Raw genomic sequence first — 25,573 nt, 5'->3', positions numbered from 1 at the left:
TATCTATGCTATTATGTAATACTATTCATTAAAGTTGTATTATTATTATTATTATTATTATTTATTATTTAGGGAAACTGGAGATCGATTCATTTATTCCAGTGTGGTAATGGCAGCATGGATATGACCATCTTGGTTTGATAATTTAATAAACGCTTCAAGCTTGTTACAGTAAAAGAGCTCATCTCCACAGAGACCACACTGAGATGGATTTGGCCATAATGAGTTGATTGACGCCTTTATTATTTCATGCCTCCCCGACTCCATTTCATGACTAATACATCAGCAGAGCTGTTTCCTGTTTCTCTGGAGATCCACACAGATAGATTGTAGTCAGCTCGTCAGCTTATGTTTCCCATGAGTCTGTTATTCATCCTGTGTTTTTTCCCCTTTTTCTGGAACAGTATATCTCTTCAATTTAGCGGACAAAGCAAAACAAACACACAAACACTTCATCATTCTTCTAACTCCATCTTCCCAACAGATTAGTATTGACGAGGTCCAGGTTCCAGCAGACCAGTCCAGCCACAGCACAGTTATGTCTCCCTAACATACTCTTCATCCCATTCTACATGAGCGCCCAACTTCTTAATCTCTCTGCTCTTGTTTTACTGAACATAAAAAGTCATTTAATTTCCTTAAATGTGTAAATGCTGTTTTTTCAAATATCAGACATCAGAGGCACTTCAGCAGACCGGTCTGTGGGTAAATTTCCAGTAATTAGACTCACTTTAGCTGTTAAATGTCTACACGGGTTGTTGTTGTCCAACTGGCTACACTTTAAAGAAATGTAGACATTACAAGGATGGTCATTACAAAGATCCGGGCGGCTATTGGGGTGGGTAATTCTGCTGAGCATACTGCATTATAAGTTGGAATGTACCAGCACAGGAAGGATGTGATAATTTGAGCCCTGGTAGTTCGGTGACACGGGGTGAACAGGAAGGAAGCAATCATAGCAATGCAAGTCGTGAGTTCTGTCTGTCATGTGTCTTGGGGTGTTGAGCAACGTTGCATGTTTCTGCAGGGAATCAGTCATGAGTCAGTGGCAGCTGAGAAATTCCTGAGCAAGCACAAGTCAAGGCATCCATGTCACCACTCACTGGTATTTTCCCCATTAATGGCACTCCCAGTGCTGGTCAGAGCATAGAATGGGATGTAACAATTATAAACCACCAATACACTTTTTGTCACATGTAGCAAATAAAATCCTCACAGATTGTCACACTAGCTGTCTATACTGTGTCTTCAATTTAAAAAAAAAAAGATCTGGTATTTCCATGCAGTTATTTACATACCCTGGCCATGTAAATAGGAAGCTAAAACGGGTGCACCTGCACACAAAGCACAGTCCCAGCTAAACAAGCACAGGTAGCGTATAATCACCGTTCCAAGGCAGGCAGCTCTTGCACAGGATCATTTTTTTCAGTGTTGCGTGTGGTTGCGTCTTGATTGAAAATTTGTTTGGATGTTGAGTTCAAACATCAACAATCTTTTCACAGTATTGCTGTATACCTTCCCCTTTCAGGAAAATCAGATCAAGGAATAAAAAAGGTCCAGGGTCAATCACATTATCATTGTTCACCTTTCAGGTGGCGCTATAGAGTAGCGATAGTGTCCTGCGCTATACACAACTCCCCAGCTGCAGGCGTATGACTCCGTTCTTATGCAACTGCCACAGCTGCAGAAACTCCTGCGGCATTGCATGGTAACTGTTGGGGGGTTCATCGTCATAGTAATGATGGGAGAGTGGCTTGCCGTCCAGTCCATGCGGAAAAGGCCAGAAGCCGTAGACGTCCACGTGGTCGCAGAGGGAGGAGGCGAGAGTCAGCATGAAGATGCCAGTGGAGAGACGCTGAGCACCAACGCCCCGGGTGGCCCAGAAGGCACTGACGCGCCGCAGGAACTCTGGGTGAGCGAACAGGAGCGTCTGATTGGCTGAGGCATCAGCGAGGGTGTGGGCAGCTCTGAAGGACGGCTCTGTGCCGATACTTGAAGAGAATGCCGGCATGTAGATGAAGCTCCGGTCGTACACGCGCACGCTGTCCAGGAACGGCCGCCGGGACCACTGCAGACCTCCAAATCTTAGAGCACACGCACACACATACACACACAAAGACCGATTTTTATGAATCTTTAAAAGAGTGTGAAAAAAACTCTTCTAAGAAAACTCATATGGGATATGAGGGTCTGTACAAATATGTGTGTGTGTGTGGTTTGCAATTTGTGAGAAAGGACTGTGGTTTTGATTTAGTTTTGTTTTGACAGTTGCATTTACTATTGTTGAAATAATTTGGCACAGACATAGGCATTCATTGAGCCTTCCTCCTTTATTCAAGGACAAAATCAACTGAGAATTGTTGTATGTAGAAAGAACTAAAAACAAACTTGTGTGATATTATCTAAGATACTTCAAAGTAACCGCTTTTTGCTTGGTTGAAGGCTTTACACTTTCAGACCAAATCAAGACGTTCCATTTTGTGTTAGCGATAGTTATTTGAAGGAGATAGTTAGATAGTGTCAGATTGTCTATCATTGTAGGCCTATTTCTATCTGTCATTGTCTTTCATTGTCTATCATCATTTGTTCGATGGCGTCATGAGGCTAGTTATGGTAACATCAATATTGTAAAAAGTTGTCAAGGTACAGTAAATAGTGGATATAACAATAAAATGTAGTGTAGTAAAAAGTAAGATATTTGGCCTAGAAATGTACTGGAGTAAAAGTAAAAAGTTTAACAAAATCAAAATACTCAAGTAAAGTACAGATACATGAAAAAGCGACTTAAGTACAGTAATTGAGTAAATGTATACAAGTAATGTCCACCACTGCATGGATGCCATTGCAGCATCTGAAAAGAGCAATATACTTTAAGTAAGGGATAATGTATAGAACGCCGGTCATTATCGGGAGAAAGGTCCCGACAGGGCGAACCGAACCCTGACGCGCAGCGTAGGGGTCTTGTTCCGCCCTGAAGGGACCTATTTCCCGATAATGACCGGCGTTGTATACATTATCCCGCTTATTATACGGCTACTTACCAAAACGACACAATAAACTCCACACGATATGACTCTTTAGCCTACATAGCCTAGGCTATAGCCTATTTGTTACCGTTTCATCATGGCTTTTGCTGAGAAACAAATAGTTTGCAACAACACACTCTGAACTTGAATCAAACATTCTTTAGAACACAGCTGATCAACCGTCTGCTTTCACCTTTGAATGAAGTTCCAATCCTTGCGTAGTGATATGAAAGAATTGTGAAAGAATTGCGGTCTGTTATAATTAGCAACGGTCTGTTATTGAGAATTAGCAGACCACCGAACGTTGGGAACACCCATTCAAGTGAATAGAGCATTATTAAGAGCCGTGTAATAATACAGTATAACCCACTGACTAGTAGTAAACCTGGTCCATTTTTAGTGAGTGCATGTGTGTGTGTGTGTGTGTGTACCTGTGTTCTATGATGCTTGGGTTTGCTGTCACTAAGTGAGTCCTCTTTCCGATATGCTCAGCATATTCTCTGGTCAGAGGAGGAAGATTGCATCTATACATGTAGACACAGACACACAAGGAGAAAATGCATTATATTTAATAACACCAAACAAGTGCAAACAAGACACTCTTTACAAAATGGAGCTATTAGCAAATTGAGTACTGAGACTGGCTTTCTTGTGTTTTTATTTTTTGCACTTTTTCGAATGCTTTTTGTTGCCACATGTACAATACCAATCACTTGATGATGTTTTACTGGCTTTATTGGCCTACACACAAACTTCTTTTTCTTTATTGAGCATTTGAGACCAAATTTTTAGTATTTAATTATTAAAGGTGTTCTAAGCGATGCCACACGTTTTTTAGGCTAAAACATTTTATGTCACTTACTGCAAAGGTCCCCTAACCAATCGCTAGCTGTCTGTGTCCTGAATACACTGTATAAAAACGTGTTCTCTGTGGACAGCCCAGGCTCCAAAAACGGCAACAAAAACAACCTGGGCTAACCTAGCCCATAAAAACATAACAAACTTTTCCATCAAATCACAGGAGAGCAAATCAATTGGATGGGAGGGAGGGGGAGGAAGTAGCGAGCTAGCTCTCTGTTTTGTTTGAAAGTCAACAGAAGTGACGTTACCCAGCATCGCTTAGAGCACCTTTAATAAGAATTTGTATAGTTAATATTGTATTGCTTTTTACCATGTTTGTATTTTCTATTAATTATATGGGGTTTATATCATATTAAGCAATTATATTCCTGCCACGGGCGGTGGGTAGGCCTACTGTAGGTTTGGGAATCCTTCCCAAAAGTTATGAGGAGTAATGGCCTGAGCATTTTTATTATGAACACATCACATCTCCAGGATAGCCTAATGTTGTAGTGTCATCCATAGTCTGTCTTGCAGCATGCCAGCATCGGAACCGACAGATGTTTTTGCGGGGTTGAGGTAGCACTGGCATAGGAGTCTCTACACTCTGCATTGAACATTACATGACATCCAGACTACTTGTCATGTCGAGATGTCATTTTAGCTAACATGGTTACTTAGCGGTTTCTCAAACTCAATTGACACTTCACACTTCCAACAACCCACGAACATGAAATCAAGGCTACTTCTGTCTAAACTTTTGAGAGGACTAGAGACACTAAATTAAGTTTTGAGTGTGGCGCAGTAAGCACACGCATAATTTAAAGTGGCTTTAAGCATAGAGCGAGCACATTAGTGTTTGTTAGTGTCTGGTATAGCTTACAATTTTATAAGGCTATGAATATGAGACACTTTTCAAACAGAGGTGAAGCTAAAGGTGAATAAATCTATGCTGGATCAACAGGTAAGACGGGACGGGATGGGAGTGCCATTCACCTCGGCCTCGCCTAGACTAACCTTTACCTGAAAACATAACCAGGGGTGCGTTTCCCAAAATCATAGTTTCTAACCTGTTATGGGAAATTGCTTTGCAACCAACAAAGTTGCTAACTTAATTAGCAACTATGGTTTTGGGAAACGCGCCCCAGTACAGCAGCTTTGACAACCACCGATGGGCTGGAAAGTCTATACCAGACATGAAATGTCAGGGATTTTTATCATTTTAGGGGCAAAGTCGGGGAATATTATTTCCAGCTCAAAAAAGTAAACTATTCTAGAACGCTATTTGGCTGCTCTGAAAGCTTTGGTCGGTGAAGTGATTTCAGTCTAGGCCTACCATTCATCATACAGGAGTACAGTTTTTTTTTGTCAGGGAAAATCAGGGAAAAGTCATAGAATTTTAGAGTGGGAACCATGACAGGTTTGTACGAACAGGTCCTTATACTGAGCGAACCTGAGGAAGCCAAACAGCGAAACACGTTGTTCGCTACCAATAAAACAATTATTACTATATTATTATTATAACTTCAGACCAGTATGCGTTCATAATCTCTACTTTTTAGGTCCTGACACTGACTTCCTTGACCCACTAAACCACAAGCATACGCACACACACACACACACACACTCAGGAGGCCCTCGGTTAAATAATGACCAAAGAGTGAAATCAGATGGTGATATACAGTACCATTATTCAAATTAAGGCCCCATCTGTATCATCATTTGCATGGATCCAAGTAGGTGTGTGTGTGTGTGTGTGTGTGTGTAAAAGAGAGAGACAGAGTGTATTTGTGTGCGTGATTGTATGTGTGTGCGCATCTGAAAAGGGAAATATACTTTATACCACTGCTTGCTTGGATTTCCCATTGTTATACGTTCTTTAGAACATGTAATAACCATAGGTTATTTGCACACCTATGAAGTAGCTCCATTTCTTTGGCCGTGTCACTCTTGTATATTAATCCCCCAAACTCGTTGTGAAGTTTAAATGAACTGTCACGTCAGAGCTGTAAAATAGCGACATTCAGAACATACCAACATTGTAGTATATGATGGAGGTGGCTTTTAGCTAGTTACATGGCAGTAGGTAAAGTAAAATAGCACTTTTTCAAAGTAAAGATTTATCAGAATCCTAGGATATGCCCGCTTGACAATGATAGAGATGGAACTAACGGCTGGTCTTTGGCCATAGCAACAATCAATTTAGAACTAGTAACGGCAGTTTGTCCTGCAGGTTGAGAAATGAGTTGATATGTGGCGGAAAGAAATAGTTCTACAGACAGTTTTAGCAATTAAAACATTTAAATTATAACAGCAAATGAACACAACGCAAGTGGCAACAGTGGTATAAGCGGGATAATGGACTCCACGACGTTCAGTTCACAGAAAGAAATGCATTTACGAGGTTCTGCTGGCGTGTCGGGGCCATTTTACCACCTCGAGCGTGCATTTTTCTCTGTGAACCGAACGCCGTGTCATCTAGTGTTAATTTTGTCACCTATTTTTAATTTAGTCGTAGTCTTAGTCTTGTGACGAAATGTGCTTTTTAGTCTTTGTCATATTTAGTCATTCAAATATAATTTTTGTTAGTCAAGTTTTAGTCGACTAAAAGTCTCGTTATTTTAGTCTAGTTTTAGTCAAAAGAAAACTAAAGGTATCTTAGTCTTAGTCAGTTTTAGTCAAAACATTTTAGTCTTTTTTTTTATAACAAATTATTTCTGATTACTAGGTAGGCTATCTAGCATTGTGGCATAAAGCTTAGGTAGTTAGCTTGCTAACTCGGGCAAAAATACCCGGTGTTCTTGTTCCATGTAGTTTTGTGTTGCAGCCACAGGGTTGCAGCAACAGCACGTAGACTAGCCTACAGGAAAGCTGTTGCGCGTGAACTCATTCAGAATATTTTGAAAACGTAACAGCTAGATATTCTGTCTTCTCATTTTGTAGACGAAAATGAAAGAGATTTTATCTTAGTTTTTATTTCATGCAAAACATTTTAGTCTTGTCTTTTTTCGTCAACAATAATGGATATTAAGATAGTCTTAGTCAGTGTTACAGTACATTAGAGCTGTCTCGTCATCGTCTCGTCTTAGTCATGAAAAAAAAGGTCGTTGACGAACATATTTCCTCTCGTCTTGTCTGACGAAATTAACACTAGTGTCATCCATTATCCCTTACATAACCCACTGACTAGTAGTAAACCTGGTCCATTTTTTTGTGAGTGCGTGTGTGTGTGTGTGTGTGAAAGATTGTTCCTACTTGAGTGCATAAATGTGTTATTGTATGTTGTCTTGTATACCTGATAATGAACTGGGCTCGGTCAATCTTGTGGCCACAGCCACTGTTCTTCAGAATGCCCCCATTTCCAACCACTGCACAGGAGCTCAGACGATTTGGAAGCGGAGACTCCTACACACACACAGAAAACAAACACAAACACTTTTAAAGGGTCCCTATGCAGTTTAAGCTTAAGTTTTTCCCTGCAGAGCTCCCCTACAGCTTCAGAGTACACTCCTTGCTCGATCAGTCTGCCGTAGGGTTGCCAACTTTCTGATATGAAAATAAGGGGGAGGGGGGTTGTGTGTGTGTGTGTGAGAGAGGCTCCACTGGGGGGGGGGTTACACTTCAGTACACTGGCTTACCGTGTATGTGTAAATAAAAACTAAATTGTGTCAAATGAACGCACTAAAACAGGGGTCTCAAACACCCGGCCCGCGGGCCAAATCCGGCCCGCGTCCTGCCCAATTCCGGCCCGCGACGTATGACAAAATAATAATGTAATCCGGCCCTTGAGGCTATTAATTGCGACAAACAACGATACTGATTAAAATAGACGATAGATCCAGGTACGGTGACAAATCTCATTTGTAGGCCTACTCTGCTCCACTATGTGCAAGACATCCATAGCTTGATTCAAACCCAAAATCGCTGCGCAAAGTTTTCAGGAAATACTTGTATTACACGCGAGAAACACAAAGACGTGCATATGTAATGACGCGGAAGTGATGCAGGCCATAGTGTTGCAGAAATTGAAGCAGAAATAGTCCTACACCAAATCACGTGCGATGAAGTCTTAGGTAAGCTATGTTATTCACCTATTCTAATTCTGAAGGAGAATATCCTTTTGGAGATTATGATCGATCGTCTATGACAGTGATAGTCACGGTGCGTCTGTGAATGGAGGTGCGTGTATACAACGGTGTCCACCAGAGGTGGGACCAAGTCACTGTTTGGCAAGTCACAAGTAAGTCCCAAGTCTTAGCAGTCAAGTCCAAGTCAAGTCCCAAGTAAATACAGAAAAGGGCAAGTCGAGTCCAAGTCCAAGTCACATCAAAGCCAAGTCGAGTCCAAGTCCAAGTCCCAATCTTTTTCAAGTCCTGAACAAGTCATCAGGTACTCTTCACTTAATAATGCCATTATTAGACTATCGATCATAATTTTAGCACTTCCATCTAATCCACAGTATTTTTTGTTTATAAATACAGATTAAAATATGTTCAATGTTTCTGTCTTGTAATCTTTTACGACATATGCATGCGCATACCTGTGTAATCTGTAAACGGATAGCTACATAACACTCAGCACAGCTGCAAATATATATATTGTTTTTCCAAATTGCGGAGCCCACTGTAAGGATGAGTAATAATTTGACTGATGGCAGTTCACTGCGCTAGGCCACAGATTTGCCTGCAAACAATTTATTAGGCTGTCTGGCAGTGGCGACTCATAAGGGAAGCCAAGGTCAACATTTTTATATTATTTAAAAGATAATAATGACAGTAATTTTGTTTTAAAGTATTCATTTCTTAAGAAATACTACACATTTGATGCTGTTTATCTCATTTGTAAATGGTGCACTGTCACTTTAAGCCCATTGTGTCACACGTTCTCATAATGATCCTTTTTTTACCAGCTCCGTTCAAATATAGCCTATGGCTAGTCCACAAACTCAAACATTGTTTGTGCCACATGTATAGCACAATATTAACAACGATAAGCATGATATTAAGTTGGCACAAACAGCTTTCATTCCCTTGGAAAGAGAAGCATGTATGACATGATGCTTGCTTGACATTTTCTGTTTGCAATTAAAAGTGAATTATGAGCCTGGTAGCCAGTAGCCACCTAGCTACAGTAGCTGAGTGAAATGTATTTCAATCGGCATATCATGTGCTTCATGTAAATAAATTATTGAATACTTCAAGACTATTAAGACCAGTTCCATTACACAAGGCAAAGACAACTCTTCATAATATTCTTGTCCACTTTCCAAATCACAGTGAGTGCAGCTATGTCATAGTGACCTGGATCTCATAGTTTATAACAGTACAGTAGGCTAGTGAGAACCGGATAATTCACAATCTCCTCTAATCTCGTATTTGTTGCCTTCACGATTTCCTTTTATATGTTTCTTATATTTAAAAGAAGATATCAATCATCATCAACAATGACAAGCCAGCTGGAACCTACTCATTTTCTCTCCCTCTCGTGCGTGCTTGGATGCGTTCTCAATTAAATGCAGTAGGCTAGCATAAGTTCAAGTTGGATCTTAATGGAGAGGACTCGAAAAGTATCAACTTTATGTAACATGCTGTTGGTGCTTTTTGACATTAAACGTTCTCTAACAAGAGTGCAAATCAGTTTGCAGTAAAGCTACTAGTGATTGGCTAAATGTTGGTCCTTCCTCTGTCTCTTGGTGCCCTACACACAGTGCGTAACGCGTGTGGGGGGTAGCGGCAGTACTGTACTGTGCTCTGGCCGCTTGTCTCCGCTATTTTTTTTTTTTTTTTTTTAGTCGCGGGAAAGCGTCTGTGGGGTGACTGGTCCACGATCAGGAAATTTAGTTTTTGATTCGAGACATGTCAAGTCATCACAAGTCAAAGAGGCAAAGTCCGAGTCAAGTCTCAAGTGAATAGTATTCAAGTCCAAGTCGAGTCGCAAGTCATGCCGAATTTTATCAAGTCAAGTCTGAAGTCATTAAAATCATGACTCGAGTCTGACTCGAGTCCAAGTCATGTGACTCGAGTCCACATGTCTGGTGTCCACTAAGCATACAGTACCATGCTTGTTTCGACCCTCTGCCCAACATAGCTTCGAGGTTGCAGTGGTAATCGTGATGATAGTGTCCGTAATGGATGTGGTACAGACAGCAGGGCTAGTAGAAATAGGGCTCTAAGAACTACAAAGTCACCCGCAATATGATGCGAACTTCTGGGTACTGCAGATTACCCGCGATAGGAACTGTTTGACCAGAATACTTTATTGTAGGCCTATATTGTAGTAATCTATTACTAAACCACAACATCTTAGGTGTTGGTATACATCTTAGGTGTTTTTCTGTTAATTTGTTATGTGGGTAATATGAAAAAAGGAAAGTAAACCTGCTTACATATGTTCATCCAGTATTTACTGAAAGGTGCATAATTTGAGGTGCTTGCCATCCAGTGACAAATTAGATGGGTAAATTTACCCCCTTCATAAACTTTTGTTTTACTCAAAGATTTTTACATTTACAGTATAACTTTATCTCTGACCACTTTCAAGCCATGGCCTTTTAAATTTTGATATAAAAATCCAATGGTGTTGCTTTCTTAACCCTGATGCCTAGTTTGCCAGTTTAAAAAAGTTATGAGAGGAAATATTTTTATTTGGTGAGAAACACACACACATACCTGTTTTTTATGTTTTTCATTTATTTTATAATTTGTATTAATATTTATTTTATCATTATTTTATTTATAAGCTAAGGTTGCTAGCACAGGTGTCTAAAACTAGATAAAAACACTTGCACTTTCTGTTTGCAGTTTTGTGTGGTATTTGAAAAAAAGAACATTGCATTTTCAGAAATAGCCGGCCCTCCAATCAGATGACGTTGGCAGAATTGGCCCCCAGCTCATTTGAGTTTGAGACCCCTGCACTAAAATGAGTGCACTATTTACTAAAATGATGCATAATATACTACATTCTATGCACAATCTAGTAATGAGATAATAATTGAGTAAAACGAGTGCACAATTTGGTCAAATGAGCACATATTCTCACGATACACAAAATAAATTCTTGCAATGACGCCTCTAGGGCTCCGTATTGAATTAATGTAGCCTACTATCCACTCTTTCTATTTGGTGCAAAACAAGAATCATTTCATTGCAAAAAAAACTTCATAAAGAAATAACTGTTTGTAGCCTAAATTCTAAACCAGACATGTCAAAGTTAAGGCCCGCGGGCCGAATCCGCCGGCTGCTGTTTTGCACGCACCAATACATGGATTTCTATGCAACGTCACGAAAACATGCTTGCGCAACCAAGAGGCAGAAAGCACCATAGAACAGCATAGAGCAATGCAAAAGAGCAAAAGAATAAAATGAGTTTTTGTGCTGAAAACTACACCAATTCGAAATCACGATGGTTAGAGAATGTTAAATATGTTCAATATCCCTAACGGAATGCATGTCTTTGCCAAAAATGACAAAATACGATGTTATATTAATAATGCAAATGAACGTCAAACTTTGAAATATAGTCTGAAATGATATGTTATTATCATTGAGACAACAGGGGTATACAAAAAAATCTGATTGTAGCTTACAGCAGCTGACTATTTAGGTTAAGTTTATAACGTTGTGGACGGCCACCAAGCGTCTTCTGCCTCACGGCTGCGCGCGCATCTAGTTTTGTTGGTAAACGGGAAACCCGTGTATACTCCATTGACTCCATGACTAGTATTAGAACCGGCCCGCAGGCCAGAGCCGCCGGCTGCTGTTTTGCACGCACCAATACTCCATTTCCCACCATGCAACGGTGGCTCACGAACTCACTGCGGCGCCGCAAGTGGGCCTCGGCTTCATTATTCATCAGTATTCAGTCAGGGCAGATGTCAACTTTCAGCTACCCCCCTCCCCAGTGTTGTGCCTGAACACGTTCATTGAACGAAAGTTCATGAACTCGTTCACATTTTGAGCGAACGTGAACTGAACGTACTGTATTAGCCTACTACTGCCTGATGAACGTTACTGTGAACTCGTTCATTCTGGTGTCTGTGAACGGCACGCTCTTTCAGTTTAACTTCGTTGAATGGGGTGTCAGGTTTCTACAGAGCCTTCCACGCGAAAACCCGGCTAAAACACACCGTAAAAAGGCCTTAATATGGCAGCATGCAGGTCACCATTTGTCAAACTATGGGCCGCGATCCGCAATGTGGACAATGGTCTGCAGAGAAATTATTCCCGGGCCATCGTCTGATAATTTGCTGCGCAATTGATCAAGGAGCCGCGGACAGAAAAAGAAAACAAACATTTCTCAATTAGTAGGAAATACTTGTTTGGTGTCATCAAACATAGAGGCATAGAATTAAGTCGTGGTGTGGGCGTTTATTCAATGCATGCGTGTGCACGTTGGTAGCCTATTGGAAGGCTATTTAATTATGAAACGACATTTAATAGAACGACGTGGATTTATGCAACTTCCATAAAAAACAGAGCACAGACTATATAAAACACTGTTTGGCATTAAGTATTAAAGTCAGCCAAAAGCTATTAATTAGTCTTAGTTAAAGATAGTTAAAGATCTCCAGATCAGTGATTTACGCATGATCTGATCCGCCATTTACCATTCACAAAAGCTGGTATTGTGTTTCCTGAATCCTTACATTCAGGCATTCAAATGAAATGTAATTAGCATATAAATATTCTATCAGTGTATGATGCTTGCATGAGGGAAACATCCCAAAACAACGGCACCCATATAACTGCTGTTGTTTTGAGAAGTATTTCTCATGCAAGCATCATGCAACAATGCAAAAACAATGAAACTATTGTAGGCCTAATTATATTTTACATTAGTAAAGCAGTACTCTGATGTGCATGGTTTCACAAACTTTTGTGAACAATCTTAGCACTTTAAACATTGACTGTTTTGAAGTGCATGTATAGCAATATAGTATAAAAATAATAATAATTGTGATATCATTATGATAATTTGATGGAGGGTGGGAGGAGGGGGTGGGTTCATGTAGATGGGCCTTATGACCCCAAAGTATGCCTTGACTGGGCCTCAGGTCAAAGAAGTTTGAGAAAGGCTGATGTAGACGACAAAGCAGCAAGGAGGCATCGTATGATCATTTAAACAAGTTTTATGACAAGGTCGGTGAGGATGGGAAAAATCGTACATTTTTGTGCAAACTTTGCCCGCACTTCAGTCACAGTCATTATTCATTTAATCATTAAATAAAATACAGTACACGTCTTGGTTCAATAGGTTACGTGCAGTCATTTTAATATGTTTTAATAAACATTGAACCAGTCGGGCCCTCGGCTTTTTGTTTTTTTGGCCCTCTAATGTATTTGACTTTGACATCCCTGTTCTAAACCAAACAACTCTGAAATGTATAAAACTGAACTGGCAGATATCACAGAAAAATATCTTTCGAACATCACAAACAGCTCCAGAAGCACAGCTCTGAACTAGTAGGCTAGTCTTGCACAGATGCACTTTAAAACTGAGCAAGACATGTCATCTCACGCTACTATCAGCGTAATATAGGCCTACGTGACTCGCAGTGGCTCAAACAAAAAGTGCATTCTCTGTTAGGATAGTGATGACAGACAAACCGAGAGGGATAAATTACATCAGCAAGGTTTCCATTTATCTCATACGAATCGTGCATTCTTCATTCATAGTCTAACTTATTATACTGATCTGTCATGGATTTGCACTGAGTTGATTCTCAATAATACGGAACAAAACACATTCCATATCAGTTCAATGCGGAACACATTTTTTTCAAATACGGGACGATTCCGCAGAAACTGAAACTGAAAAAGAAACTGCATAGTTCCCCTTTAAGTCTAGTGCCATTTATAGCCCAGACGTGTGGGCAACGTGTGTTCCTGCTCTGCCCTATAATCTTGTTAGTAGGGGAGACCGGGGCTGGTTGGAACACTTTTCACTCTCGGTTATATTTCTCTGTCTTACAATGCGTTGAAATGGTCAAATTGTGATTAACTGAAAGCTTGGGATCTCAGATACAAAATGTATACATTCAATGTCAACAAATGATCCCTTGTTTTGAGTTATTTATGATTAAAGTGGTGTTGTGCATGTGTGCCAACCTGCCCCATGCACGGGGTTGGTTGGAACACCTATGTTATAGTCCTTTGCAGTACTCCTTTTGGTTTTGTTTGAAGTGCTCATCTATATCACTGCCTCTAGGGCTTTGCTGATGTCTTTCCTGTGTGTTTTTCTTCAGTAGGGCCCACCGTCAAGACCAATTTGGTCCCTACCGATTTTGTTTTACTTCAAATGTTTAAAAATGTCTGAAATGCTTCCAAATGTAAAACTATGTTCAGTAATTACAATAACAATGTTAAAATAAAGATTGATGATGTTTTTATGCATAAAATACAAAGTTTATAGATTTGTCACAAAATAGCCATAGGGAATGTATGTGCCAACCAACCCCAAAATCAGTGTGCCAACCTGCCCCGCCCACATTAGGTCAAACTTTTTTGCACAAATGCTGTTAGCCTGCTAATATCAGTCACCTCAGGTTTTCAAACTTCATTTTAAATTATAGATGAGTCCCCTAGCAATCAATTATAATCAATATTTTTTTTATATCCCTAACTATTACCCTTCTAGGATGTATTTAGTGGGAGGTGCATATTCTAAGTTTTGACACTACAAAATTAAAAAGTTGTTCTCACCTAAAGGGTTAATTACCTGGAGACCAGTTACATACGTGAGTTTACGCTACTCAATAAGGCCGTCAGTTTAGTGTTGGAATTTTGTTGCAGCTCCCTCTAGTATCCTGGATATTAACAGTGTTTCAACCTGCCCCTGTTCCAACCAGCCCCGATCTCCCCTAGTGGGCAGCCGTGGTAGCCTGACGAGCCAGACCCACATTAAAATGTAGGGTCTGGGCACTCACCGTTCGCAATGCTCAGTCCGAGGGACGGGATAATCAGTTGTCTTTTAAATTCCCTCTGCACGCAATAGGACAGCGGCAGCGCTATGAGTCCCATGCGTTTCCAACCAGCGGAGCTAGTTGGCTAGTTCAAACGTTTGCCAACTTAATAAAAGCTTAACTCGTGTCACACTGTTCGCCAGCAGCAACATCCATCTTATTTGTTTTCAAGTAGCAGGGAATTCAAGCCAAACCGTTGCAACTCTGCCAATCAATCATTATGTTAAGTCCACCTAACGACTCTATACACGATTTCATTGGCCTGATTAAGTTTCGATTTCTGGAGCTCACAAGCCAACGGAGAGTTGCTAGACTAGCCCTGGCAGCAAATGTAATTTGCCGCTAGGGGCGCGTCTAGATTTCTAGGCTACAGCTGTGGCCTACTGGTTAGCACTTCGGACCTGTAACTGGAGGGTTGCCGGTTCGAACTCCGACCAGTAGGCACAGCTGAAGTGCCCTTGAGCAAGGCACCTAACCCCTCACTGCTCCCCGAGCGCCGCTGTTGATGCAGGCAGCTCACTGCACCGGGATTAGTGTGTGCTTCACCTCACTGTGTGTACACTGTGTGCTGTTTGTGTTTCACTAATTCACCGATTGGGTTAAATGCAGAGACCAAATTTCCCTCACGGGATCAAAAAAGTATATATACTTATACTTATTGCCGCGGTCGGGGAAAACAGGTGCGAGTTTCAGTGTTTGTGTTCGCGTGAATGGATGTTTGTGTGTGGTCGCGTGTGGCTGTTTGTTTGCATATACTAATGTTTGTTACCGTGTCTGCGTTGTCAGTGAAGTGTCAGTTCTAGTCAGGTGGTAAGTGCTAGAAAAGTCTAGTTGTAGGTGTGGGAGCCATTAGCTATTGTTGATGTTGTGGTGGTGGTCTACACTAGAGGGCAGTGTGCTTGTGTTACAGTAGCTAGGTCATAGGTCACAGTGGCACAGGCGCGCCAGGTAATTAATTCACAGGTGTAGCGGGTGGGTAATGATGCTAGGGTGGCGGGAAGATCGCACGGTTTTTACCGCTGGCACGCCACAGCTAGATTAGCCCTCACGTTTGCATATACTCTGAACTGTGTAACCTACATTCGCTATTAAATTAAAAAGTGGATTCTAAACGTTGTGGACTTAAACTTTATTCGAAGTGGACAGGCCTATAGAGCGTCAAAAACAGGATCTAGCCCTCACCCTGCCGAGTGTCTGATTTGTGTTAAGACAGTCACTACAGTAGGTACCGATAGTAGTTGTAGGTAGTGCTACGAAAACAGATACTCTCTGAAGAACTGGGTCTTCAAGAGTTTTTTGAAGCTGGAGAAGGGTGCTCCTGCTCTAGTAGAAACTGGTGGTGCATTCCACCAATGGGGAGCAACAGATGAGAAACGTTTGGATTGCCCTGAGCGTACACCAGAGCCAGACGTCGTTCATCTGAGGAGCGCAACGGTCGAGAGGTAGCATATGCCTGTATGAGGGCATTCATGTAAGTGGCAACCGGAGACTACTTTGTAGGCAAGTGTTAGTGATTTGATAGATAGATAGATAGATTTTATTGATCCCCAAGGGGAAATTCATATATAGGTAGCCAGTGTAGCTCAGTGAGCAACGGGGTAACGTACCCTTTTGGGTTGGTTTAAGACCAGACAAGCCACTGCGTTCTGGATCGTCTCAAGGGGTTTCGCTGTGCAGACTGGGAGACCTGTCAGGAGGCCGTTACCGTAGTCATGGCCTGTACATGGAGCATATTAAGTCAGGTAAGGCCTGATTTTTCGTATGTTGTAAAGTGCAAAACGGCACGACCGGGTGACTGAGGCAACCTGGGTTGTGTTTCTAGAACGCGTAGTTGGCTAACTTCCATCACAACCTTTGTATTTAGAACCATGTTTCTTGGATTTGGTATCTCTCGAAAGAATAGTTTGAATTCTCATTCGCAAAAAGTTTGGTGGTTGGAAGCAAGTCGCTTCCAAGTGATGTCGTCAGTGTCAAAGGACAGGGCAGGAGCCTAACCAAAAATCACTAAGTGGTTGTGTTTCTCAGGTGTTACAACGTAGTTGTTTAAGCGCAATTGGAAAGAAGCTGCTTCTGGGTCGTGTTGCTCTGGTATGAGAGGTTATGTAGCACCTGCCAGAGGAGAGGAGCTGAGAAAGGTTGTGTCTAGGGTGTCTGGAATTTATGGACCCTTTCAAGAGAGTTCCATTATCAGCATCATAGTTGGCCCCACAAGACTTCCTTTTTAACATTCCATATGTTATCTTAATGCAGAGGAAGTAGATTGGGGCCCAAATAGAACGTTCAAGCATTGTTTTTGTTGTTATTGTTGAAAGGGTCTATAGTAATTCCCTGCCTGTTTCCTAGTTGTTGAGGAGTACTAGTCCTGGAGGAAGGACAAGGCAAGATTATTTAAATAGAACATTTCATACACCGAGGCAATTCAATGTGCTAGAGATAGATAGATAGATAGATACTTTATTGATCCCCAGGGGAAATTCAAGTCGCTTGAATTATTTAATTGTTATATGCTGCATATAACAGGAGCAAAAAATAGTAAACAATAGTAAATAAAAGCATAAAATGACAAAATAAAATATAGTTATAAAATACTTTATAATAAAATACATTTAAAAGTCAATTAAGTAGAATACTCTTCTGATTTAAATGAAGTGTATTTTATCCATTACCAGAAAGCATCTGAGAACAGTTTAGCCTTGAAGATGACATAGAATAGATGAACAGAGTATTTTACTTTGTTTCTGATGTTAACATAAGGTATATAACTTTTGTCTATCAAAAAACATGCAGATGCTATTTTACAAGCCCATTTACAACCCTATAAGTAGACTGGGGAATACCATTTGACACATTTTAGCAGATATAGTGCCCTCTAGAATTAGTTAACTTAAAACAGGTATAAAAAAATGTCATCTTACAATAAAAACAACGAAGAAGCTTGAAGGGAAGCAAATTCATTCTGAGAAAAAGGAATATATCATAAAGAAATAAATATTTTTAACAAAAACACATCACCCACTTTTATCTTTTATTATCACCAACACTGCATCACTGGCGAAGAGAGCTCAGCGCCGCCTGTACTTCCTGCGGAAACTCAGGCGAGCAAGTGCTCCACCAGCCATCATGACCACATTCTACCGAGGCACCATTGAGAGCATCCTCTCCAGCTGTATCGCTGTGTGGGGCGGAAGCTGCACTGAATACAACAGGAAAGCCCTGCAGCGCATAGTGAACACAGCTGGAAGGATCATTGGTGCTTCACTCCCCTCCCTGAAGGACATTTACACCACCCACCTCACCCGCAAGGCGACCAAAATTGTGAGTGATGCAAGTCACCCCGCTCACAATCTGTTTGATCTACTGCCCTCTGGGAAGAGGTACAGAAGCCTGCGCTCCCGCACTACCAGACTCACCAACAGCTTCATACACCAAGCTGTAAGGATGCTGAACTCTCTCCCTCCTCTCCCCCCTCCACCCTCAGCTACATAACATCCTGGACATTGGACCCACAATGGCCGCCTGCACTACTCCACTTGCACACTTGCACACTTGTACACTTTACAACTTGGTGTTGTTGTCCTGAAAACACAACACTTCTGCTGCTCTTACATAACTTGCACCACTATGCCACTTTCTTTATTACTTAGGTCAAACAGAACTACCCAAGCCTTTTATTGGCCTGACTCTGCACTAGTATTTTATTGACTGTCTATGCACAATTTCAACCAAATTTTGCTGCTCTTATTTTTTTCATTATCATATGTGCCCTCTTATTTACTTATTTACTTACTTTTTTGTTTACTTGAATGTTATGTTTGTCTGTGGACTTAAATTGGAAAAATATGTCTTGTCTTCACCGTGGGATAGTGAGAAACGTAATTTCGATCTCTTTGTATGTCTGGAACATGTGAAGAAATTGACAATAAAGCTGACTTTGACTTTGACTTTGACTTTGACTTTGACTTATTGTCACCTCTAGAAAATTGTAACAAATGTACGCATACAGAACCATTTTTCCATGTATATTCAACATAACATGCTGACTAATGTTACTGTATATCTACAACGATCCACCCATACAACAAACACACTCCCTTTCATTTCTGGGGTAACAGATATGTGTGTGTGTGTGTGTGTGTGTGTTAGAGATGGGGACTCGAGTCTGAGACTCGGATTCGAGTCGGACTTAAGTCGCAAAAACAGTGACTTCAGACTTGAAGTCGCGACTCCACTCAAAAGACTACAGACTTGACTCGGACTCGAGCTTCAAGACTCGTGAACAACCTGTATACCATGCAATTATTGCCTTTTTCAGATCTAAATTTATTCATGTATTTCTAGTTTATTCTATTGCTGCATATACTTTAGGAAACGTATGACGAGTTGCATGTCCCCTTTGACATAATGTGCAACGTGCATGATATATGTGTGCCCACTCACAAATAAAATAAATACATTGACCATGGCGACAACAAATCCTCCTGGAGTTGTGCCTTTTATCATTACTTTCAGTTACAATAACTTTGTGCACAGTGGAAATAAGCGAACAGCTACAGTACCCTCCAGAATTATTGCCACCTCTGCAAAAGTTGACTAAAAAGAAAAATAAAATCATCAAAGACTCTGTAGTTTTTAGATGATATAGCCTACACATACAAAATTAATTTCTGTCAATTAAACCTCTTCTCAGTGCAGAATCTGCAGATTATTTATGGGTATCCTCATTTATTGTGATGTCCAAGTTCCATGATAGTGTTTGTTTCACACATGCAGTGTGTGGTTTGGATGAGCCAGACGGGCAGCTTGCCTGTCTTCAGCTTAACATTTCTGTCCAAAATTGCCAGTATAATTGCCAGTATCTCAACACCTCACCACACCTCTCACCTCCTGTCTTACCTGTTGATCCAGTAACAGGTTCTGGTAAAAACTGGTGCCATATGTAAGCCTTGCCTGCATTAGATTGTACCAGGCATTAGAATGCGCTTGCTCTGTGCGTAAAGCCACTAAATTATGCCTGTGCTTATTGCACTAGACTCAAAACTTAATTTAGTGTCTCGCTCTCAAAAGTTTTGACAGAAGTAGATTTCATGTTTGTGGGTTGATGAAGTGTGGAATAACTGCTCAATTGTGTCTGAGAAACCGCTAACCACGTTAGCTAAAATGACATCTCGACATGAGTATAGCCTAGGAATTGTATTCGTGGTTCAGGGGTTTCTCCTCCAATTTTTGTTTTTAATTCTGGCAGCTCATCCAAACCACACACTGCATGCGTGAAACAAACACTATCACGGAACTTGGACATCACAATAAATGCGGATACCCATAAATAGATCTGCACTGATAAGAGGTAGCCTGACGTTGTCATACTCAAATTCTAGTCAGAATATGAGTCTGATACTGCTCCATTGGGACGTAATTATGGGGCGTGTTTCAACCGATACAGGGGGGGAATGCCTCTGCACTCAATTAGATAGACCTAACCAATCAGAGCAACAAAAAAGCTTACCGTGAGGTGTAGAAAGAAAACACACGAACCATCCTTCTGCTCCCATATCCCCTCCGTTTTTAAAAATAATTCTGTTGAACAGTGATATGCTACAAACATGTTAAACAGCTGGGAAAGGCTGTCGCAAATCCCTCGAACAGGTGGTCAATCAGAGATTTCAAACGAATGAAGGAACATGTTTCAATGCAACAGCGCTGTTTTCCCTTGATGAAAGTGAAACCACCAGTTTTCCCACATCTCAACTTTGGCCAAAGTTTTCAGAAATAATCGTTTTCAGTGATACAAACTCATTAGATAATATGCATTTTCCATATGGGGTCTTAAAAGCCATGTATCCTTCTAGCCACAGTGTTTTTGTTTCAAACATAAGCCTAATCTAAGCGTGCTCAGATGACGTGATAGACCAGGCGCTGTTGCTCACCTGTCCATCATCGTAAAGCCTGATTTGATTGGTCCGCCCGATTTAGGGCGAGCATACTTGCCCCACAATGGAGCAATGCCAGACCGAACTTCCCGTGGGGCGGGACTAAGTTCAGAATGGCACCCAGGCTAGATAAGAGGTTTAATTGACAGAAATTTTTTTTTTGTGTGTGTAGGCTATCATCTAGAAACTACAGTCTTTCTTAGCAGCCCATTGGTGGTTCTCAAAGCTGCTGTAACTTACTGGTTGTGCTTTGGGGTTAGTGAGTCAGGCGCGCCTGCAGGTGTACGGCCGTACGCACTGTGCGTACCATCAGGCAACTGTGTGCGGGCGGGCGTGTGTGCATGTGGGGAGGGGAGGGGGCCCTTTCCGATTTTGTGCCCAGGGCCTGTGGTCATGATAATCCGGCCATGCCATCAGCTATTTATTTTACTTAACTCAGGGTTTTTAACTAACCAGCAGTCTATAAGTCAGCTCTTTATTTTGCTTATATCTCAGGTTTTATATTTGTTTTGCTGATTGCAGTCTGTGAGCTGAAGAATATGGCAGTTGCGGACAGCTACGGTTTTGACCGTAGCTTCACGGGTAACAAGAATATAGGTATAGAGCTAACAAGAAAATTAAGCAAAGTAAGAGGGCAAAAGGTTATCTGTGGATCGAGTCCTGTCTGCATAAAGAGGCGTGTCGTTGACGTATTGATGAGCGTAGGTAGCAACCGGCCAACAGCAGCAGAATAAATAACAGACGCACACTTGATATAAGGTTGATTTCTCCAGACTGGAATGCTCAAAAATGCTAAAAATGTACCAGAAATTGTCAAAAGTGTGTGTGTGTGTGTGTGAGAGAGAGAGGGGGGGGGCAGGAAAGAGGGAAGGAGAGAGTTTTACCTTCATGAGCAGAGAATAGGTATGTGGGTCAACAGTATGTGAGTGGTGGAACTCGGCGTCGTACCACAGCACTGTGCTAAGAGGGGTGTTCTGCTGGGTGACTGCGAATAGGTTCTGCACTTTGCAGCACTTCTCCACCTCGCTCCTGTTAGACACACGCACACACACACACACACACACACACCAAATTACAGTCTGTTTATTATACTGGTAAACTGCATTGCCATTAGTTCCTCATGCATGTGTGTGTATGTGTGTGAGACACACAGACATAACAAGACTGAAATACTTGTTACTGAAATGGTTGTGTCTGGCCACATACAGTCCTTTGTGGTAGTTACATCCGTTTAGCATGTGAGCAGTTGACTGTTTCTCCTACTGAGATGAATGAGGTATACCGTTATATAGTACAGAGAGTAAGGGTCGTGCCTCAATGAGTACCAGGTCACCAAATTGTACTTGGCTTGGAGAGATTGTCTTCCAAGTCTCTGGGACTTTTGAGAGGTCGGCAGATAGGAATGGCAACACACACATACACAAACACACACTAGTTTCCTTTTTGAAGAAAATTGACATCAGCATCTGTTTCCACCTACATGAGACCCACCATGAGACATGAGAAGTCACTTCATGATGAGCCCCTGAGCTTATAAACACCCCCACCCCACACACACACACACACTGTTTACCAGACATTTGCTGGGAATCTGAAGTGGTCCTCGGAGAGCGATCTGTGGACCTAGGCTGAGCCCTTTATTATTATTATAATAACTACAATATGCTACAAAATATGACTGCCGCTCAGTCCTGCACATTCTCTCCACAAAAATAAATCAGTCACTAAATTTACACATAAATTAATTTATTGTATGGGCCCCCATAAACGGAATTCCACAAAACCTGGCATGCATTCAGAGGGTGTCAGAATGATCCTACACCTCCAATGTTGTGCAGTTTTGACCCTGTCAGCCAGAGATACCTGCAATTACAACAACATTTTTTTTTTTTTCATTTTTAACTAGGTGCCAAATTAGTGGTTATGGGATGGGTTGACCTTGAGACCAACATACTAAAAAAAGTGGTCCTCCTAAAAATATTTAATAATATTATAACATAAAAATATAATAATAAAACTTATTCCACTGCTTGGCTGAATTTCCCATTGTCCTACGTAATTTAGAACGACCATTAGATCTGCACTGATAAGAGTCTTGTAAGTAAACTACCAGTGCTTTTTTTAAAGTTCTCAATGTCTCGTTTTAAATGTCAGGGCCCTCGGAAGTCTACCAATGAAGTGTGGAGATACATTGAGCCTCGTAAATGGTGTAAAACAGTGATTTATTTGCATGGCTAGCCCGATGCCGAAGCACCACCATTGAAAAAGCTGTTGGTAGCATCGGCTAACTAGCGCCAGATTTTGGAGTGCAGGGGACAAGCCGAAATGGGCTATGAGACATACGTTCACACTCGGTATCATGTTTCAACACACTTTAGGTCAATATCACACCGGAATTCTCCTTTAAGTGCCTTGTTCAAGGGCACAATGGTGGAAGCTGGGAATTGAACCCACAACTTTTCTGGCTATTACATGCTAGCCCAGCTACGCTCCACCACTATGCTATACTGCTATGTATGGGGTTTTAGCCACACTCTTTGTTTGATCTGACAGTATTGTGCTGTCAGGGCCTTTTACTGTGCTCTGCCACTCGCCTTGACCAGCCACAGGAGATTAACATAGCTAGATAGGGCCAAGGTACTTGCGAGGACAGCTCAGCTCGTGATTGAAGAATACAGATTGTATTTTTTTAGCTCTGCATGTTAAGTTGAAAAATATTAGGAGGACGGCACATAGAAAAGGAAAGAGTGGACAGCCAGAGGCCAGAGTGCTTTGGATGCCTAGTTATGCAATGTGTTGCTGTTGTTGTTATCAAATACCATAATTTTAAGTGTACCAAAAATAAACTACAAAATACAGTAGCCATGCCATAACCTGACTCTCGCCAGATGAATTTTGTTCCGCCTAGCTCCACTCATCCACTCATGTGAGTGGAGCTAGGCGAAACGAAATTCATCTGGCGAGAGTCAGGTTAGCCATGCCATGCATCAAAATAAAATACTGTATTTTAGTATTTTGAAAATACTACAAATACTATTTTAAGGGAGCATGAAATGGTGGTACAAAATGGACACTAGTCTCTGACATTGTCAATGCATGCCCAGATAGCTTGATATCACACTGTGTAACGTTGTTGATCAGAAGGGATCATTAGTTGAATATAACAACTGTGTAGGTTTTTAAAGGCAGTATTAGGCTTTCAATGCATGTAATATATTTTAAAGGAACCATATAAGATTGTGGCCAAAACTGGTACTGCAATCACTTTCAAATTACTGTAGAACGGTGTATGTATCCCCTCCACCTCGACTCGAGGTTGCCAACCCGGATGCCGAAACACTACTGACTTCGTGATTAGTAGATAGGTAGAGGGTGGCACATCAGGCCAAAACACAACATGACATGACAAAACACAACATCAGTTGAGGGCTTTTTTCAATGACAATATCCTGGCCGGACTACTGTTGTCATTGATATAAGTATTTGAAATGAACATGATTTCTTAATGTCTGGTGACATATCAGGGCCATTTTATGATTAATTGAAATACATTTTATACATATGGTTCCTTTAAGTCAATTTATCAATTAGTTTCCACAAAATTCACCAGAAGTCATTTAAGGGGTTATTTTTCAAAAAAATATTTTATGTTATGGGGCCCAAATTCTCCATCAGCAAATAATTAGCATTTTTGTTTTTAACCGTGACCACCTATTTTTGAATGGAAAAATATGCAAGACAGCCTGGGACAAGTTGTGCGTGTGTACTGTGTACGGTAGTGGGCCTATTTGGAAGAAAGTCCAGGGTAAATGTCAGCTATTAACTTAATTCCACACCACGGTACACCTGTCTGCCAGACACCCAAGACGTCCGAGAAGCGACGCTGGCTGAACACGGAGATTTTTTCACATGGATGCATGGCTGGTTTGACGTGCCGTGGTTGAAGGGGCGCTGCGCGACCTCTCGTTGTAAATGGGGGTTGTTCTCCGTGAAGCCCCAAGGACAATGGCTGGCCTCAATAGCCTGTGCTAATGAATGAATAGTCCATTTCGAACACATTTACGCTACCACAGCCCGACCGTTCTGTTTCTGCTGTTATACAACATAAGGTTTTAGGATAATATACTCGTGCATAGCTATGCTTTAATGAGCGCGCGTCTGCGGGCGTTACGCGGGGTTGTTTTATCTGACTGGTATCTTATTCCTCATCACGGCATCGCAATACATTGTATTGAAGCAGTGGTTAGGCTACATACCTGAATGCCTCGTTGTTCGTGGCATTTTTCCTCCACGGAGACTGCTGCTGGATCTCCCTCATGAGACTCCTCAAGTCAATGCTCCGGTTCTGAATCCAAAACCAGCACAGCGCGAGTACAACCAGCACTATCGCCAGCCAGAGGCACTTTCGCGTGCACCTGAGAGGCGTCATCCTCATATAACGGGTAGGCTACTCACGATCCGGGCAGATATCCGTCATTTGATTTGGTGACAGACCAGGCAGCCAGACAGACCAGTTAGCTAGTTCTGCAACACTCTTTTAGGCGCCATAGACATGCGATCGTGAGGAGGATCACTTGCAGCTGCTCTGCAGAGATTCTGTATCCATCCAGGCAGACTTAAATTCGTTTTACCGTATACCTACGCCCCCACACACACATTAGCTCTCCAGAATGTGTCCTACCCAGACAGCTCCCCAATAAATGATTTATGTGCAGAAATACAGCTGAACGAAACGAAATTGAGTGGACACATCTGTTCCGTTATTCCCGTGCTGTCCTCCCCGACAGCAGACGAGCACTGACGTCACATCACCAGGGTCT

The 25,573-nt window shown here is 41.5% G+C and overlaps 1 protein-coding gene across 1 annotated transcript; it reads right to left on the bottom strand.

The window, feature by feature from the left end:
• Positions 1–222: 222 nt before the first annotated feature.
• Positions 223–25,573, bottom strand: LOC121723613 (alpha-N-acetylneuraminide alpha-2,8-sialyltransferase-like). Its single transcript, XM_042109471.1, has 5 exons — positions 25,010–25,573; positions 21,638–21,782; positions 7,162–7,271; positions 3,458–3,550; positions 223–2,084 (listed from the first exon to the last, which is right to left on the bottom strand). Exons 1-5 carry the CDS (start codon positions 25,186–25,188, stop codon positions 1,625–1,627), a joined length of 987 nt encoding a protein of 328 aa, XP_041965405.1. The 5' UTR covers positions 25,189–25,573; the 3' UTR covers positions 223–1,624.

This window comes from Alosa sapidissima, chromosome 11, assembly GCF_018492685.1.
Source record: "Alosa sapidissima isolate fAloSap1 chromosome 11, fAloSap1.pri, whole genome shotgun sequence".
In the NCBI taxonomy this organism is placed as follows: domain Eukaryota; kingdom Metazoa; phylum Chordata; class Actinopteri; order Clupeiformes; family Clupeidae; genus Alosa; species Alosa sapidissima.
Note: the sequence above shows the minus strand (reverse complement) of the source record. Positions and strands in the feature narration are given on the sequence as shown.